Below are 18,318 nucleotides of genomic sequence, written 5' to 3' on the forward strand. Positions count from 1 at the left end.
TGATGATAGCATCGAGGCAAATGCTTGGCTGAGACATGGGAGTAGACTATTTGTGTTTGCTGTGATGTTGAAGAGTTCTGCAGTTATGCCCAGGGCTTTGACACTGTCTTCTTTTCCTCCTAGTTTGACCTCAACAACACGTGCAAGCTCAGAGGCACTGAGAGGAATATATGCAACAGCTGAAACTGAAGTGAGTTCTTGCTTCTTCACACAGGCTTTTTGTGTAGACTTTTCTCCATGCTTTTATTGCTGTTGTTTGTGTGGCCAGTAATCTGAAAAGAGAAGTTATTCTTGGTAGCATGTATGCTATGTGCCTCTGGGCATGGACTCGTCAGAACATTTATCCACATTGGCTCTTCTGTAGGTGTTGCTGGTCCTGTGGAGGTGCCTTTGTGTACTGAAACTATTTGCTGCTCTTGAAGTTTATTCAGCATCCTGCTGACTTCCTGTAAATCTTGTGTTTGACATGAGCTCATGTCCTCTCATTTAAGGGAAAAGTGTGCTGGAAAGCTACCAGAAGAAAAATTGGAGGAGTTCTTGAATATTTTCAGTCCTGGTTGCCTTTGTTCTCATGGCAACTAAGATCCTGAGTTCTTATATCTTATTTTTATTTCAATACATAAGTAGTTCCTTTCTTTTTGCCTATAATTTAATCTCTGATTGTATTTCTTGTCCCTGTTTCAGCTGTACAAGTTTCTTTGTTCCACCTACCTGTTACTTTGCCTTCCTTGTCCTGGGAACACCCAGAAAACTCTGGGAAATCAGTGGGATTTTGCTAAGTAACAGTTTGACCTTGCTTAGGCTTGCTAGTGATGCTCTTCAAATATGTGTGTGTGTTTGGAAGATAAGTCTCCATCCCTAGCTCTCTCTGCATTGGTGTTACTTGCATCTGCAGTTTTAGCTTCTATTTCACAAGTCTTTAATCAGAGTGTGAGAGTTCAAAAACGCAGAGGTATCTGCTGAGGCCTTTGGTGTTTGCAGTAGCTGGGCGTGGGGAATCACAAGGCATTCCAGTGTGGGAGTGCCAGGGTGCCGGGGCGCTGCCCTGTGGCAGGATGCTGCGGCTGGACAGGGCTCCAGTGCCAGCCCAGCCCTCGCTGCCTGCTGGGCACGGAGCACAGACCTGGCATGGCCTGCCTTAGGCAGGTCCTGGCGGGGCCTGTGCCTTCCCACCCGTGCTGAGGGGCAGGACAGGGAGCACTGCAGAGAAAACAACCCTCTTTGTGCCCCTGCACCTCCTCTGCCAGCTGTAGGAGGCTCTGCCAGAGGTGTGGCTCTGTGCCCTGTGGAGGAGCAGCAGGAAGGCTGGGACCTATGGCACGGCGTGGATTTGGGATGTGGCCCCTCACCGGGAAGGTCCGTCTCGTCAGCCAGAGTACTCCCGCACTGGATTAATTCTGGATTTTTGGGTTTTGAAGAGTGTAGAAGAGCCACTAAATGTAAATATAAAGAAAGGACTGCTGAAAAGCAACCAGCTGCACTCTGATTGCCTCCAGCCCAGAGAAGGTTTGTCAACTCTGCTGGAGGCCAGCTGTGTTAGGGGTTAGGGCAGGTGGGCCAGCATTGCTAATTTCAGTCTGTGCCAGGACTAGATTACAACTGGTTAAAATGTTGAAGGGAACCCCCGTGCTTGCTTCAGAATGTGAGTACAGCCCCTGCATAAGGCAGGCTGGCGCTGCGGGTGAGACTTGGCACAACAAGAGTAGAAAAAGGTTTACATAAAGTCTCAGACAGTCTTTTGAGAAAGAATAAACTTCTTGGCTTTTCCTGAGTTTGTGAACCCACTGAGTACAGGTAATCAGGGATATGTGGGGTGAATCTCCCAGTGAACCTCCCACTTGATGTTTCTGCTGGACATTTTACTTTAAAGACCTGTTGTCTGGGAAAGCATGTAACCAGTCCCTGCAACAGGGGATAAACTAAAACATAAAGTTTAGAAGTGCAAAGCAACTCAATAAATATTAATTCAATGTGGTTTTATACAAGGGTCTTCTACCATTCAGGCATTCAGGTGCAGCATGATTTGACTAATCACTGGTACCACACCATCATTACTAATTCTAATAAAACGCTGCAAAGTTTTCTATATTTCTGCAGCAGTCTTGCTGCTCATCTGTTGATCCAGACATCCTTTAAGTCAGTCTTGAGACAGCTACTTATCTGTGATGCTGCTATGGTTTCAAAGGTGTTTTAGAGACCCTAGGATGCTGGCCTTACCTTGGCTGTCCAGGGCCATGTTTTATCCTTAGGGACAGCTCTAAGTTTCCAAGAAGCAATGTCCTTATTTCCAGGGCTGGGCAATCCTTTAGTTTGTTTTACTTAAGCATGAACAATACCAAAGTCTCCAGTAAAATTCCAGTGCCTCATTACATTGTACAGTATGCTGTGAACTAATACAAGTAAACAAAGTTCACACACTTTCATGTATAAAGACTGATTGATGTAATAGGAAAGTGAATTTTCCTAACAGGGTTTATTGTCTTAATCAGACCACAAGCAAAAGAAATCCCAAAGAAGGATACTGTGAGTACAAATAGTACTTGTGATGCACTACAGAAAGTGCTCACTTTTACCATAGTCTGGTGCAGGAAATACTCTTATATTTGTTTATTGGATGGTCCGTGCCTTTTCTCCATATACATTACCATTCAACACAGAAAGTGTAAATTTCAGCTTTTCTTTCTCCATCAGGTTAAAAAAAAAGGAGCTCTTCATTTAAATAAAATAGTAAAACCAGGTTTCTGCTTTTATTAATTCTTCTTGTGCCCATTCTGGCTCTATTTCAGCAAAATCTTGCGAAAGAAGTAGGTACATTTCACACTAGTACAGTTGTAATTTCCAACTTATGTATAATGAACTGTAAAAGTTCATTATACTTTCATCTTAGTACAGAAATGTCCTAAAAAGCACTTGTATACACATCTAAATAGATAAGTCCTCTAAATATGAATGTACTTTACTGTAGCTTTTTCCCCATTTTGTTGTTGTTATTTGAATCTGTTTTGGACCTAGAGTTATGTAAAATGGGTAGAGTAATTTGTAAACACTGGCTCGTTTCTTCAAATTTACCGAGCAGGTTTTTCCAAAGCTTGGAAACTGCTGTTCTGAGCTACTGAGCAAATCCTAATTTAAGTTTTGTCACGGTTGGAAATACAAACCAGACTTTTCTAAATTAGTGTCTGTAGTTTAGACATAACAGACCTTCCTTCCCCAGCTGTTCTGCTTTGCTGTAGCACAGGTTCTTACCCCTTCCTGTTGTCTATTCCACAGGTAGCTCGTTGCTGCTTTTGCTGTGTACCTGACGGAGACGGTAATTATGTTTTCTCTGCACAATTTACCATATTTGTGGCTTGTGGACCAAAGCCACAGAGAGAGTACAGACAGAGCTGTGGATGGAGAGCTGCTCGTACCCTCATTCAATAGAGTACTGAATGCAAACTGAAGCAGATGAAGTGCTCCAAGTTGGGCTACAGAGAGAAGCAAGAGATGTCACAACACCATTTCAAAAATACTAGGAATACTAGGCTAGTTAATAATTCTTTAAAGTACATTTCATTCCTGCAACATACAAAGAGTAATCTCTGTTTTTGGCATGCCTGTGAGTGTAACTGGCTGCTGGACTTTTGGCTCAGCAGCTCTGCAGGGACTGCAGTTGAGGAGTGAGAGAGGAAGGGAGTGTCCTGTTTACAGACCTGGTACAATCAGGTTTATCAGCTTGGACTTGCCAGAAAAATATTGCACAGGTAGAGCAATTTAAATGCTCTCAGTGGTCAAAATCTACTCAGTAAACCAGGAAGCTGTTACAAGGCAGGATTTCAGTTTTAGTCCAGTTTTTCACTCAGGGTTTAGGCCCATGCCCTGCGGATGAGAAAATGTTCAAATGTTTGTCAATCTGTGTCAATCACACTTTCCCAAATCACACTGTAGATGTTTTGCTGTGTTTTCTGTGAAGCCAGCTGCTGTTTTCAGTTCTCATTACATTTGCAAAACTTGTTTCCTGTCTCTTACAGCTGATGCTGAAGAGCATGTTGAGAAAAGGGGAGGCCAGACTGTGGTTTATGATGAGAAGAAGGGCACAGTGTACAGTTATGCCTACTTCCACTTTGTTTTCTTCCTGGCTTCTCTCTATGTGATGATGACGGTAACTCATTGGTTCCAGTAAGTGTATTTCTTTAATGTGTTTCTTTAATGCCAACAAATTAACGTCTCTCTGTGCTGAGAGGGAAGATGTGAAGGGGAAGTTCTGCTGTGTGGGTGTTTTCAATCCTTGTGGTAGAAGTTTGAAGAGACATTACAAGTCTTCCTTGGGAATTCTTGAGCCAGATCTTGCTCTGTAAAGGGCTGCTCTCCCTTGCTTCCTCCATGGTTTAACCTAGTTAAAGTCTTTTGTGTCATTATATATTTTTTTTTCCCTTAACAGTTATGAAAGTGCTCAGATTGAAAAATTCTTCACTGGAACCTGGTCTATCTTCTGGATTAAGATGGTCTCCTGTTGGGTTTGTGTCTGTCTGTACTTATGGACTCTTATTGCTCCACTCTGTTGCCCAACCAGAGAGTTCTCAGTGTGAACAGTCTAAAGGTCATTTTAAGTTTTTCTTTCTGTTTTTTTTTCTTTTTTTTGGAATGAGGAAACACCAATTACCCACTTATCATAATGTACCAGTTATTACCTTTTTAGTCAGACTAAACAAGTGATTGAAGACTTTTTTTACTATGTTTTATTATCATGAACAAGCATTGCCTAAGGGAACAAATCTGTTTTGAAACTTTACAATGCTTATGTGTGGCATGTAGAATACACAGTTGTTGCATAAACTGGAATAAGTGAAATACTCTTCAAATAACTGGCAATCTTTCTCTGGCTTCATTGACAAGAAAAGAAAAACTCATGGTGCAGATGGTATCTAATTACTTCCCAGGAATGTTTGGTATCTTCCAGTAAATATGCATTAATTCCTTTTTATACTCTTTCATTAACTGTTTCTTTTACAGTTTGCAGTGATGATTTGGACTGCTGTTTTGTACAGCATATAATTCTTGTAAGTAGTATCCAGACAATTTTTTTCCAAAACAATATCTAAATACTTCTGTAGAAATAAGAGAATATATAAATTTGACTGCCAAAGCATCTACTAAAATTGTTTATCTAAGTATTAAATATATTAAGTTATTTTATACCTAGATTGAGAAAGGAATGTACCAATATTAGTAAAGTATTTATTCTATTATTACTTTAAAGTCACTTGGATATTTTATGCAATTCAGATTTAGCCCAGTTAATAACTGAAGGGGAGTTCTACACACAAATTCTCAAACTGAATTTTGTCCAGTTTTGCTTTGCCAGGTCACTCAAAAGTTGAGTGTACTGCATGGGGATGTAAGATAAGGTACATTCTTTATTTACATCGTTTGCTGTTGAGAAAAGGATAGTTAGGGAGCACTGCCCGTTGCTGTTAAATTTAAAAGTGGGGTGCTCATTTACTTCTCTGCTCTGCTGTTTCAGCTTGTCTCTAAAGGTCTCCCAGGTCTTCAGTTCTGTTTCCATGACTAGTTTTATAATATTTTAGACGCATTGATGGTCAGAAAAGGACTATAGTGTGTCATCATCTTTTCTGCTTGTGTGTTTGTCGGAAAGTATTTTTCCTAACTGCTATATTTTTATACTCCTCTGTTGATATTACTTTTGCTGTTGGGATGGGGGTTAGCCAGCCAATGGAGACAGAAATTCTCTTGCAGATCTCCTATTCCAAACACTGGAGTAAGCAGTCAGAAAAACAAAACCAGAAGACACAAATACAACAAGCAGCTGCCTTAGCACAAATGACTTGATGATATTAAACACTACCTTGTCACCTTTTTTTAAATTAATTTAAGCAGATGATATGGTGGTAAAACAACAGCTCAAATGCCCTGAATGCTGAAAAAGATTGAACCACCATATTTATCTGCATTCTGGTGGGATGAATTTATGACTTGAGGTAGTCCTGGTGGTTTTTGTCTTCTCTCACCCAACATGTGTATTCACACACATGTACAGTGTAAAATATCAACCAATTAGGAGGTCTCTTTTTTAAAAAAAAAATATGATTGAGCCTTAAATTTTCATCCACTGCTTTCTGCAAGTCAAAGAAAAGCACAATGTGGATGCCAATGGGTTGACCAAAAGATTTGCATGCCTTAGCTGTTCTGTTGTAATAATTAATGGCTAATGCCCACCTGGTGAGTAGTCTTAACATATTGGATCTTGATTCTTGTCTTGTTTTCATTGCCATTTTTAGCTGCCTTGTTGTTATGGTATCCCAGGGCTTCTGCCCTGTTTGGAGCTTCTAGGGATGTGATCTTCCCCACCCTGTGCACTCTTACATGAAACAAAATCTTCAGGTGTGCAGTCCTGTCTATTTATGCCACCTATCCCAGTGATTAGAGCCTCAAAATACATGTCCTGAGATCTGAGGGAAGGAGGAGTCTGTCCAGCAGTGACTGCCTTGGTGATCTGATTTGTACCAAGAGTTAAAAATAGCCATTGAAGTTGGGCTTTGACACTAAGTTAGAAGAGCAACAAATAGCTCTGGACAGGGAGGCAGGTTTTCCTCTTTCCCTTTGCTTCTGCTGCGAGGTTCTGATCCTGCCAAGAGCTCTGCTAGCAAGAACATTTCTGCCTGCATTTAGAGTCTTGCTACACAGATACTTCTGCAGCTGAAGTAGGCCTTTATTAATGCTTTTTCAATCCAGAAGCATTTATTTATCCAGTCTCTTAAGATGAGAGCTTGTGGGCTGTGCAGTGATTACTGATAGTTGTCCCACCTAACTCACAGCAGCAATTCTGACAAACAGTTTTGATCCAGTGCTGTAGTTGTGTGCTACAACTGAAATAGTCCAGGCTCATGCCTTGCCTGATCCTAAGAGGCATGCAAGATTTGCCTTCTAGTGCCATATATGTTGTACTATGAGAAACCAAGCTTGGTTGAGGTTTGTGTTTTTGCTTGTTTGTTTGTTTGTTTGGGGGTTTTGTTTGAATTTTTTTAATAAAAATTAGCCATGGTTTTTGTAACAGAACAATCAGGGAAAGGAGCTTTATGGAGGAAGGCACACACTATGCCAAGTTACAGGCTGTGAAAGGTTTCTGTTGTCTGGCTCTCAGGCATCCCAGTCACAACTGTAGATGATCTTAATACTGATCTTAGTCCTTGGATGCTCTTGTTTACGGAAACACTTATTTTATCTAGTATTTGCATCAGGGTTTTCTGCACCTCCTTATGCTGGTGTTTAGGGAAATAGGTTTCACACAGAGGAAGCAAGGCTGTAAAAAGAAAGTCCACAGTGAGGCATGGGTCCATTCTTCTTACACAGCACTCACCTCACTGAGCTGCTCCTTCATCCTTCCCTACTACTAACTATTGACCTTAAACGTGTAGATCTGCAGGTGTACACAGAGTGAGAATAGGGCAGTGCCTGTTTACACAATTTTGCCTACTTTGAGCAAATGCGTGCAGGGGGAACCCCCAAAAATAAATAACTTTGAGGGCCTGTGTGTCCATGGTGCCCCAGATCCAGCTGTGGACTTCCAGGCCTTTTAAGGAATCAGTAACTAGTAGCACTTGGGTGTGCAAAGACTCTAGTTCCTCATCAAGACAAGGCTTCCTGCTGGCCAGGCAAATGTTACAGCCTTAGTGTTTGCTGTAAAATCTGTACTGTGAACTTCCATGTGCAACTACATAATAAAATCCTCGGCTCAGGTCAAGGAATCAAATTCCCAGCCCATAGATTCCAAACAGTTCATGCAAATGGGCTTAAAAAAAAACTTGTTAAGAAGTGCCTTCATACCTACTGCTGTGATAACTATTAATTCAAGTGGCACTAGAACTGGAAAACCTGGACTAAGCCTGTGACTGGGTGGTGCTGCCTTGTAGCTTACACCAGTGTGTACAAGGCACAATCAGACCTGGAGTGCACATGGAAGACCAAACAATCTGTGCTTGACAAACCTTTGGGGATAAGACTGCTTCAGGTGTTACTGTGCAGTGGAAAATTTAGTGGGAAAACTCACAAGTAGCCTGGTGCTTTTGTAAATAAATAATTTTTTTACATTTAAGCTGTAAACAGTTAACGTTCTCTCCCCATACCTGAAAGTGCAGGTGCCTGTCTGCTGAGGCAGTTAATGGCACAGTGTCTATCCTGCCTTGTACCATGTTTTTTCATTGAATTTGTTCCCAGATGTAAGCAGCGCAGCACTTCTGGCTCCTAGTGGATTTGGGCTGTGAGAAGGTTACAAAGACAGCAAAACCAGAGAACATGTCCTGTACTAAATGTCCTCTATTTAAATTTGAACTAATGCTATCTTTAGTAGACTTTTGAGGAACAGACAGTGTTGACAGAAGTCCTGCTGGGAAGGTGAAACAATTTTATTGGCTTTTTTCTGCTTTGTCAAATTTGCCATCATAAAGTCTCTGTGGGACTTCACTGCTGCACTATCATCTGAGACTGGAACAATTTTACTTTTCTTTGTGAAGGCAACCAAGAGCCGCAGTCATGACCGGTTCTTGTTTGGGGTAAAATAAGTGGGACAGAGTCAGAGAGCAAGTGTCTGAATACAAGTAACTGGACTAACAAATGAGATGGTAAAACTGCACTAGGGATGTGCGGAAAGCAGATGGGTATGCTCATTTGCTGCTTGCCATATAGTTCCTCAAAGTGTGCGGGCAGCCCTTGCAGCTGAGCTCCACTGCAGTCGCACACTGAAGGTATTGCATGTTTGTGATACTCTCAGCTTTCTCCTTCCAGCATTTCCATGAGGTTCAAACAGCTTCTACGTGCCCAGCTAATGTGGCAAATCCTGCCTGGGTTGGGCTGCTTTCCTCTGAAATGCAGAATTCAGTGTTGCTTGTGTATGTGTAGTCCAGAGAGAGGGATTGTCCCCTCACAGAATCATAAACACTGCATGTCTATTTATTTATTTATTTTGTGTTTTAGCACCTTTTTACAAGTCTATAAGCACTTTGAGATTATAAATTACGCATGTGTAATAGCTTTGTCAGCTACTGCTGCAGCCATTTCTGGGCTAGAACATTGCTATTAATGAAGCAACCATTGCACTTGTGAAAAAGCTGGTTTTTAACAGTTCTTTGGCTTTGAATGATGGCATGAGGAAAATTTGGGTACTTAAGATAGTGCTACTTGAACTTTGGCTAGCAGCCCACAGTATCATGGGCATCTCTGAACAGATCAGCAACAGAGCAATCCATTGACTGTTTTTAAACTGCACTGTAAAGATTTTATAAACTGCTAGGCTTTTCTCCTAAGTTGATGAAGCAAAATACCACAAGACCATACCCTTGTGGCTAGATGAGCTGAGATTATCCACAGCTAAAATTTTGCTCTCATTTTCCTTCTGGGCTTTAGAAGCAATGTCTTTCACTTGGAGGCTGTATCTCCTTGTTTTACTTGCCTTTTTCTCCTTGGATTTGTTTTTTAAAGGCACTGTAAACCTCCTTCATTCCCAGACAACCTGCTGCCTGTCAAATGGGATGTCTTTGGTGCTAGAAACTAGCAAAGACCTCTTTGCCAAGTCTTACTGATCCTTTCCTTTTCATAGCAGGACAGCCTGCAGCATTGAAGCAGAGTCAAGGATCGTAGTTTATTACATGGATCAGTTTTTCTCTGTGACAACTGCTTCTTTGTTTTCCGAAGTGGCCTACGAGTTCTTGTGGGAGGGAAACACATAATGAACACCATGACATTTTACTTGTGTTTTCAGTTTTGTAAACAGTAGTTAAAATTCAGTGTTTCATGTGACTGTACAAGTGAATGCCAGGGGTCAAGTGCTTAGAAAGCTTTAGCTTTTTTTACTCAGAATGGGATACATAGCTTGGGAACTGGTGTGTCTCTGCATTTTCTACATCTTCATGGCAGAGTGCCCAAGTGCCCCCGGATGGGGATGTAGACACACTGTACAGAGTTTGAAGCAGCAACATTGAGAGACTGGCATGATGACTGCTTTCTAATGTCCAAGGAAATTCTGTAGGTTTCAAGTAGGCCTTAAATCCCATTTGTTCAGGAGTTTTTATCAAATCTGGATTTGATTCTTTCCTCACTTGTTCAATAATGTTGTTTTTAAAAAGTTAGAATTTATATCAGATATAAGCCACGTTGGCTTCCCCACTGCCTGCCAGTCCCTGATAGTTCCCATTGTGTAGCATACAGACATTTTCACAGACTTGTTCAGAGCCACATTCGTCAGCTTTGAAACCACTCCAGCAGCCTAAAGCTTCCAGGGCTTTTGCTCACCAGAGCTGCAGGGTGCAGCACTGCAGCCATGCTTTTGCCAAAGAAGCCTCAGCATGAAGCCAAGAAGAAAGTGTAAAGCCAAGAATTTTGCAAAATTAAGGGGAAGTAATGGATCATTGGACATACCATAGCTTTAGTTTTCCTCTTGCCGATACAAGTCCAGGTGCTTAGATGTCCTTTGGACATACATGCAGACTCAAAGTGCGGAGAATTAACTTCCAGATAAAATCATTCTACTTGTAATATACAAGCTGGGAAAAGATTTACTAGGAACATATGGGTTCAGTGTCTGCTTTTTGTTCACCACTGATGCATGGTGTTCGGTCTCATATATGCCATGTACAAAAACTGGGTGCAAAATAGTTGTCAAAATATAAACACATTTTCTTAATGGTGAGGGGATTTTAATTAGTCTTTTTCAAGATTCTTAATATCTCAAGGGAACTTTTTGGTGTGTATGTGTGGTTTTATTTTATTAAGCTGTAGCCCAGTGAAGCGGAAGTTTGCTAGTTTATTTAACTTTTTTGCAAGTGTTGTGGTCTTTAGTAACTGTAACAGTTTGACTTTTAAGGATTGGTAAAGATTCCAGAATTGTAAGATCTTACTTGTAAAATAGTCAACAGCTTTGCCTTTTTAGCATGTTAATGGTTTTTATGGACACTTCCTTTTGTATACTGAGTGAATGTATTGTTTTAGATTTAATGTTTAATGGACCAATAAAATTTTTCTTACATTTGAAATGAATTGTTGTGATACATTACATTTTTAAAGTCAGTTCATTCTAGAAGAAACTTATAAAATAATCTAAATATATGAGTTATGCAGTTACTGAGCCAGTAAAAGTAAATTGGTTGATCTTTTATTTTCACTAAATTTCAGTGTTATTTAACAAAAAAATGCTGCTGTGTGGAATATTAGAGGCCTTCAGTGTCCATGTTGTTTCTGTATTTCTCTGATGTGTGATACTGGATGACGGCAGATTGCACAGATCTGTCTGTGGCATCTGTTTTGTACAATCCAGCTCCCTGAGATGTGTAAGATACCTTTGCAATGCAAACAAAATATCTTCAAGGCTGGTGTAGCACTGAAGCACTGTGCAGCTGTTAGAGATGCAGATCTCTGATTTTCTTCTTTTTTTTTTTCCCCTCACTTGCCCAGATGGTAGGGTGGGCAGCTGCTGAGCTTGACATGCTGAGATCCACATCAGGGAGAGTGCTTTGTCTTCATGGGTGGTAGTTCTTTCCCTCTCACCATCCATGTCCTGTTTCAGCATGTGCCAGCTGCAGGCTGCCTCCTGGTACTGCTACTGGCAGCACCGGTGCCGTAGAGCTGACCAGACCCACACCAGGACACAGTTCCCTGTGGTTTTGAGAAACTGCTGACCAAGCTTCCGGCTGTGGCTGTTATTCCCTGTGCAGCTCCTGGTGTGTGAGAGCTCTGGAGCTGGGAGGGTGTGTTTGGGCCGAGGAGGAAGGCAGAGATAGGTTTCGAGGACTGGCACAGTCAAGTGCCTGTGCTCCATAGCCTCCCGCCAGCCTGCCCACCACTGCCCTCACCCAGTGCTCCAGCATCCTGGCAGGATGTTCCCTCCTCACGATTCCAGCCAGATGGTCTTCAGGAAACTGAAGCACTTGAAGTGTATTTGCCATGGTGTTTGCAGCACACAGGAAAGAGTTAACCTTTGTAGAGAGGGTGGATCCTGGTGCACAAGCTGCAGCACTCTGAACTCCAAAGTAGTAACAGCTGCTGCTCCAGCAGAGTGCAGCCCTGCTGTGCAGGCAGTGGGGTCAAGAGTGAGCTACATGTTCAATTTTAAAGATGTGGGATTGCAGCTTCTTCAGTTGCCAGAGGCCACACATGGAGCTATGTCTGCATTGCACAACAGTCCAGAAAGGGGTTGTGGTGCTAGAGAAGCTTGTTTAAACACTTCTAAACAGGGACTGCACAATCTCTGATGAGAATGTAAGAGGCAGAAGGTTTCCCAAGCCCAGACTGTGATCTTGGGACAAAAGTTTGCTAGAGTTGGCTTCACTCTTGAGCTTATAGGCTGCCCAGCATTTGGTGTATCCATGTAACAGACACAGTAAGCTCCAGCATCGCATCGTAACAACAGCACCTTCTGAAATGAAAATTCTGGCTGTCTGACTTGTGACTTTTATCTGTGGCTGTCAGCACTGCAAGCAAAGGTTTTCTGTCAGAGGTGGATAGAGTCTCACAGCTTCACACAGTTACCTTTGGCAACAGCTTGAGAGCCAGAGCTGGTATCTCACTTTCCAGCCTCCAGTGGCCATGGACTGGAAGAGAGCCCTGAAACAGGCAAGCTCCATGGTGGCAAGCCAGCTGATAAAGCAAAGGGCCATGCTGCTCCTTCCCAGCCACTGTAGCAGGAGACAGGGGCTGAGCAGAGCTTTGGAGCCTGGCAAGGGTTTGAAGGCCAAGTGCAGTCATGTTTTCTGATGGAGCTGGTGTGGGCTGCCCATGCTGCAGACAGGTCAGGGTGGGCCAGGCCTGTTGCCTCCACTGTGAGGAGAGCAGTTGTGCAAAATGTGAGCACTGCAGGCCCCACATGTTCTGCAGCGGTGGCATGGGTGAGTGCAGTGACTGCCTTCTGTCCGGGCTGTGCCTACACCATTCAGAGAGGATTTCTGCCTGGAGAAGGGGCTGGTTTTGGTGAAATGCAAATGTTTGATAAAGAAGATGTACATTTGTTTTACAGTGTGTGTTCTCCTTCATAAATGAACAATACTGCAGTTACAGCCCATGCTCAGCTAGAAAAACACATTTTTTGTCATCTATTAAGCATCATTTGACAATGCCCTCTGTGTTGCTCCAGAGTAAATAGCTTTTCAGTCCTCAAACATCTGGTGAGTGGTTGGGTTTAGTGATGCCAAGGGAAAAGGAGGACTGAAACTGGAGGACCTTTCATCATAAAGCACTGAACCAAATTAATGCTTTGGCATTCTGCTTTTTGTAGTGGGACTCTGGGATCTTCATGGGACAGCTCCTAGGGCCACCCTGCTTCCAGAAACTTTGACAATGTTGAAGGAGCTCATGGAAAAATTCTGCCAGTAGTCAAAGCCTCTGATAGCTTGTAATATCCTTAAGGGTATTTTTATTGTACTGAGAACAAGAAATGTTTTTGTTGTTTGGTGCTCTCACCTGATAATCTAACTCAGCATTCCCCCTGTATCCTAGTGCTGGGAAAGAGCTAGGACTGTTCATTTTCCCAGGGTTACTTCTGATTTTAAAACTCTCACTATATTCCTTCCCCCTCCCTCCAGACTGAAGTGCCATTTCCAACTGTCCTTTTTAAAGTCATTCTCCTGCAGTTATTTTAAAAGTATATAGTTATTTTTAAAGTAATTATCCTATCTATTCAACAGTCCTTGGAGCTTGTCCTCTCTCCCTTCCTAGCCCCATTTTGAAAGACAATGTAGTAAAAATGCACACTTTATTAACACTTTTCTGCACTTCAGATTAGAGAATGCATTGTGATACAGTTTCTTTTGGCTGTTTTCAGTCCTTTCCTAAAGGTTACTAGTGCTTAATGCAATATTTCAGTGTTTTGGTTTGGTGATTTCTTTGCATAATATTGCACTGCCTGCCTAGAGAGCTTGGCTCTGGTGACAGGTCAAAGCCTGGCTTTGTGTATGTGAAAGTTAGGATTGTTTTATCTAGGTGATTCTGTATTTACTATCTCTGTAGTCCTTTTGTTTGTTTTAGTCACGTGCAGTTATGTGACTACAATGCTCCGCTGTCAGCTTTTTTGCTCTTCCATGATGTAGTAGTGTGACTCACAATTTTTGGGAGTGGGAGGTCTAATACATTGCTTAAGAGGAGGTCTGCCAAAGGAAACAGTCTCCCAAGGCCTTAAAATGTCCTAAAGGAGATACAGCCTATGGCTTGGCCAAACGGCTCTGAACCACTTCATTACCAGATGCAACCTGTTGTTTATAACACATTCAAGGTGGAGAAAATTCCACTTTCTTCCCTACCCTGTTTAATACTGAATCCAAAAAAGCAATAGATTCAAACTTTTCTTGAGTGTTTTTAAGCAATTTAACACATTCAAGGTGGAGAAAATTCCACTTTCTTCCCTACCCTGTTTAATACTGAATCCAAAAAAGCAATAGATTCAAACTTTTCTTGAGTGTTTTTAAGCAATTTGTTACTCCACTTACATGCTGCTCTTTAGATCTTAGGGCAAATTTGAAAAGACATAAGGCCCAAGTATATTTTATCTCCTTTTTATTTTCACTTTTTTACAAAAAAAAAGTCTGACATAGTCACATCAATGAGAACAAAGCTGTGGTGTGCATTCTGACAACAAAAATCATATAAGGATTTAAAATATATTGTTTTACTGTTTGCAATAGCAATGTTAGTTTGCTTTTATTTTTTAAATATCCCCAACACCAAATTGCTGCGCTTGAAATTCCTGAAAGTCCTCTGGGATGGTGTCTGAAAACAGGAAAATACGCAAAAGTTTAGTCTCTTCTGACAAAATTAAGGAGCACTTAAATTATCCACCTACTCTCCTTTTAGGTAACATGCTTCTCTTTTGTTTCATTAATAATGAGTAGGGAATAGTTTCAGTTTTATCTGTATACCACTGAGAAACACAAAGAGGCTAACAAGGCTGAGTGCTACAGTGCCAGTCCACAAAGGAGTACTGTCAATATTCAAATTACATATCTCTGAAGACTTTGTGGCTAGCACTCTTAAATTTTTATCAATAAACACTGACCAGAAAGGCAAGAGATGTGCTTGTCTTACTCTGCATGTCAGACACATCTGTAGCGTCAGCTTCTCTATTTCTCATGTATCCTAATTCAACTTGGATATGATGGTTTCCCAGGCCACAAGAAGGGACGAAAAAGCATTAACCCCAGGACCAACAGCAACTGGCATAAAGATCTGAGACTTGGACAAGGGAGCTGGAGATGGATCAATGTCATAAGAGCAGCTACAGTTCTGTTTGAAGCGTTATTTGCAGTCTGCCTTTGCCAGATCACAAAACATTTTATCTGGAGAGCAACAGAGCAACCACAGAGTTAAAGCTGCAGCCAGCAATGGAGTAACATCAACAAAGCTCAATTGCATGACCTGAACTTCACTCTGATTATTTCTACCCTGATGCAGGAGAGGTAGCTCTGAACTCAAAAAAAAAGGACACATATATAAACACATAGTATGTAGGAAAAGGGGGTAAGTCCTTTGCTTTTTGTTGAGCACCTTTAAAAGTCTTGAAAGGAATTTCAAGCCTTTTCTGCATAATGTAGGAACTTTTCTGATACGTGAACAGAGATACTGTGGGACTTCAGAGTTCTTTTGAGTGGGTTTCATTGACTTTATGCAGCTCCTGCATCAATGCCACTTGCCTGCTCACTGCCATGTAAGTGTGACTCAGTGGCAGCTTTGACACATGCTTTCTGGGAAACTACAATACAGTTGAAAATACTTACCAAAATACTTACCAAGAAATTTTTATTTGTAAGCACTACTGTCTAGAAGTTCCCTGTTTAACTGTGACCTCCAAGAGCCAGCCTAAGTGTACTAAGTGTCCAAGTGCCAGAGTCCATCAGCATAACATGCCACAGAGTGGCCATGTCCCCTGCAGTCCTGGACCAGGCTTCTCAGGTCCACAGAAAGCAGACAAGGAAACTATTCCAGCTTGGCTGGTAGATTATTTTCCAAAGACTGGATGTGGATGCTGAGAGGAAGAGGGGCAGCCCCTTCAGCCCTAGTTCAAGTTACCTGAACTGCTGCTGGGACAGAAATACCCTGAAATGATCAGATTCTGGGTGAGTGACAAAAGTTTGAGTAATTTTCTATAGTGGATGATCAGGGCTAAGCTAAAAGGCTCTTGACCCGAGAGAACTGAGCCAGCACACTCCCACAAAATCAAGAGCATTCCTACATGAGAGAAGAGGCATCTTATGATCTTGTCCCCCCACACACAGGACCAGCCAGCAAGTACACAGGTAACAGTGATGCCTGATGCCTGAGCTCACTGGCTCTCCAGGTGTATTTCACATTGTATTCAAAGCTCAAGGCATCTTCATACATTATGGCATCTGTGTATTTACTGTGTGTGTACAGCTCTCAGTCAGTTGGTTTTATGTAACATTCCTAATTCTCTGATGACAGCTGTGCCCCTCAGATGGCCCATTCTCTGTAGCAGAGTGACTGCTCTGGGAGGAGCAGCTGTGAGGTGTTAGGTCCTGTCAGGGGAGGCATTTCACAGCTATGAATAACTTGTAAAAGAAGGGCAAAGGAAAGAATGCTAAATCGATTAATGCAACAGCCTTACTACTGGGTCTTCATTGTCACTTGCTAGTTGTTAGCTAAAATGGCCTAAGAACAACATTACCATTGCAGCGATATTTCAGGTTGGACCAAATAATGTTTTCCTGAGAGAAGCAGAAAACTCCAAGCCGTCCTCCACGCATCGTGGTGTCTATAGTTACACCAGAGTCTGCCACTAGGTCAGAGCCTTCATAAAATCTTGCCCTTAATGAAAGTAAAGAGAAGCTCTATTAGGTCATTTCTAAGGCTGCAACATTCCTGAAAGTAATTCTGGTATCCATGGAGACTATTCTTGGGCATGCTATCCCTCCCATCCTGGCCAGGGGGAAAAAGGAGTTAAGGTAGCTCTTGTGTAGAGTGGGAACTGGAGCAATGCTGCATGCTGGCAAGAGACAGACGAGGGAGGGTTTTTTGAGGGGTTTCTACATATCCTAAAAAAACTTTGGAATGTTTTTTTTTCCTGTAATCAGTCCAGCTGAGTGCTTTAGCTCTTGAAATTTTTCACAGTCAATAGTGATAGGAGAACCAGACTAGATCAGTTGAAGAAGGCTAGATGGATATTGTCTTGTATAGTTTGAAGTTTGAAGCTGAACTTTTTTTTTTCTGTAATAGGAAAAGTTTCAAACAAACCACTGGGATCTTAAACTTGTCTGTGAGATTTCTTTAAAAATGTGGATATGATTAACTCCAGGAACTGTTTTGCTGATCTAGCATCTTCTTGTTAGAAAACGCATCAGCAAATTCCAAATAGCCCTGTGAAAGCTGCCCCCATCAGTTTCCCAGTGTGCTCTAACTGAGGGCTCGAGCAGGACCACACTGGAGCCAGCTGGGCTGTTTGTTGCAGCACTGCCCACATCAAGTCCTCAGTCTATGGGACACAGGGTAAATGACCTAGAGGACAATGAGCCTGGAGGGCCCTGTTCTGGATGAGGATACTGCTGATACATTTTTGCATACAAGAAAAGAGCAAACGGTGAAAGGAATTAAGTTCCTGTGTCTTTTCATAAAATAAGGAAAAAAGCCCAAATCCTGGTATGTTTCTGATTTTATTTACTGATTTGCTGAGGCAGTTCAAAAGTATCTGTACAATTAATAGAATTTGTAGTCTTGCAAATTTCCATGGGAGAGGCTGGCTCAAGTGACTTCCTTGAAGCCTCAGAAGACCTATGCTAGACACACAGTGGTCTGTGGCATCTGCCCTAAGCAGTGCACAGCACGAGTAGACAGCTGACGGAGGATTACTTCAGGCCTGGCTGCCTTTAGTTTTAAAGGATTCTGTGACACAGACTGTGCTACCTTTCCCAGTTACAGGGAGCATTACTTAGGCTGGTTGGAGAGACTGCAGCCTAGGAGATGTTTGCTCATGCAGCAGCTTCACTAACTTCTTGGTCTAAATGTAAGTTGCCACTTGAGATCAATTCGCCACTGCCCTGTGGCTGGGGCACAATAATTGATGGTATAAATGTTCCTAATCCATTTTAGTGTAAAAGTCAATCATGCTCACTGCAATTGCCACTGAAGATGATGCTCTGCACTAAAAAAGTGGAATAATTACACCATCAAGTTACTGCATATCAACTGCAGGGTGGTGATTTTCTTGAAGAAAAGTTGACTTACCCGTATTTCTGTTCTATTTTAAGGCTGAAAGACCTGAGCCCATCATGCCAGGGCAGTTAGTTTTTTGCATTTTAACATCAGCCTTGATCTACAGATATAATTCCTGCT

At 41.9% G+C, this 18,318-nt stretch overlaps 2 protein-coding genes across 2 annotated transcripts in view; one reads left to right on the top strand and one right to left on the bottom strand.

The window, feature by feature from the left end:
* Positions 1-11,024, top strand: part of SERINC5 (serine incorporator 5) — a gene marked incomplete at its 5' end in the record, with an annotated part of 28,414 nt that extends 17,390 nt beyond the window's left edge. The window contains 4 exons of the mRNA XM_005427272.2: positions 124-190; positions 3,271-3,310; positions 4,011-4,158; positions 4,421-11,024. Of these exons, the coding sequence (XP_005427329.2) occupies positions 124-190; positions 3,271-3,310; positions 4,011-4,158; positions 4,421-4,568 (403 nt within the window). The remainder of the gene's footprint in view (positions 1-123; positions 191-3,270; positions 3,311-4,010; positions 4,159-4,420) is intronic.
* Positions 11,025-14,515: 3,491 nt separating this feature from the next.
* Positions 14,516-18,318, bottom strand: part of THBS4 (thrombospondin 4) — a 39,610-nt gene continuing 35,807 nt past the window's right edge. The window contains 2 exon segments of the mRNA XM_014309580.2: positions 14,516-14,745; positions 16,658-16,797. Of these exon segments, the coding sequence (XP_014165055.1) occupies positions 14,684-14,745; positions 16,658-16,797 (202 nt within the window). The 3' untranslated portion in view covers positions 14,516-14,683.

Source organism: Geospiza fortis, unplaced genomic scaffold, assembly GCF_000277835.1.
Source record: "Geospiza fortis unplaced genomic scaffold, GeoFor_1.0 scaffold201, whole genome shotgun sequence".
NCBI classification, from domain to species: domain Eukaryota; kingdom Metazoa; phylum Chordata; class Aves; order Passeriformes; family Thraupidae; genus Geospiza; species Geospiza fortis.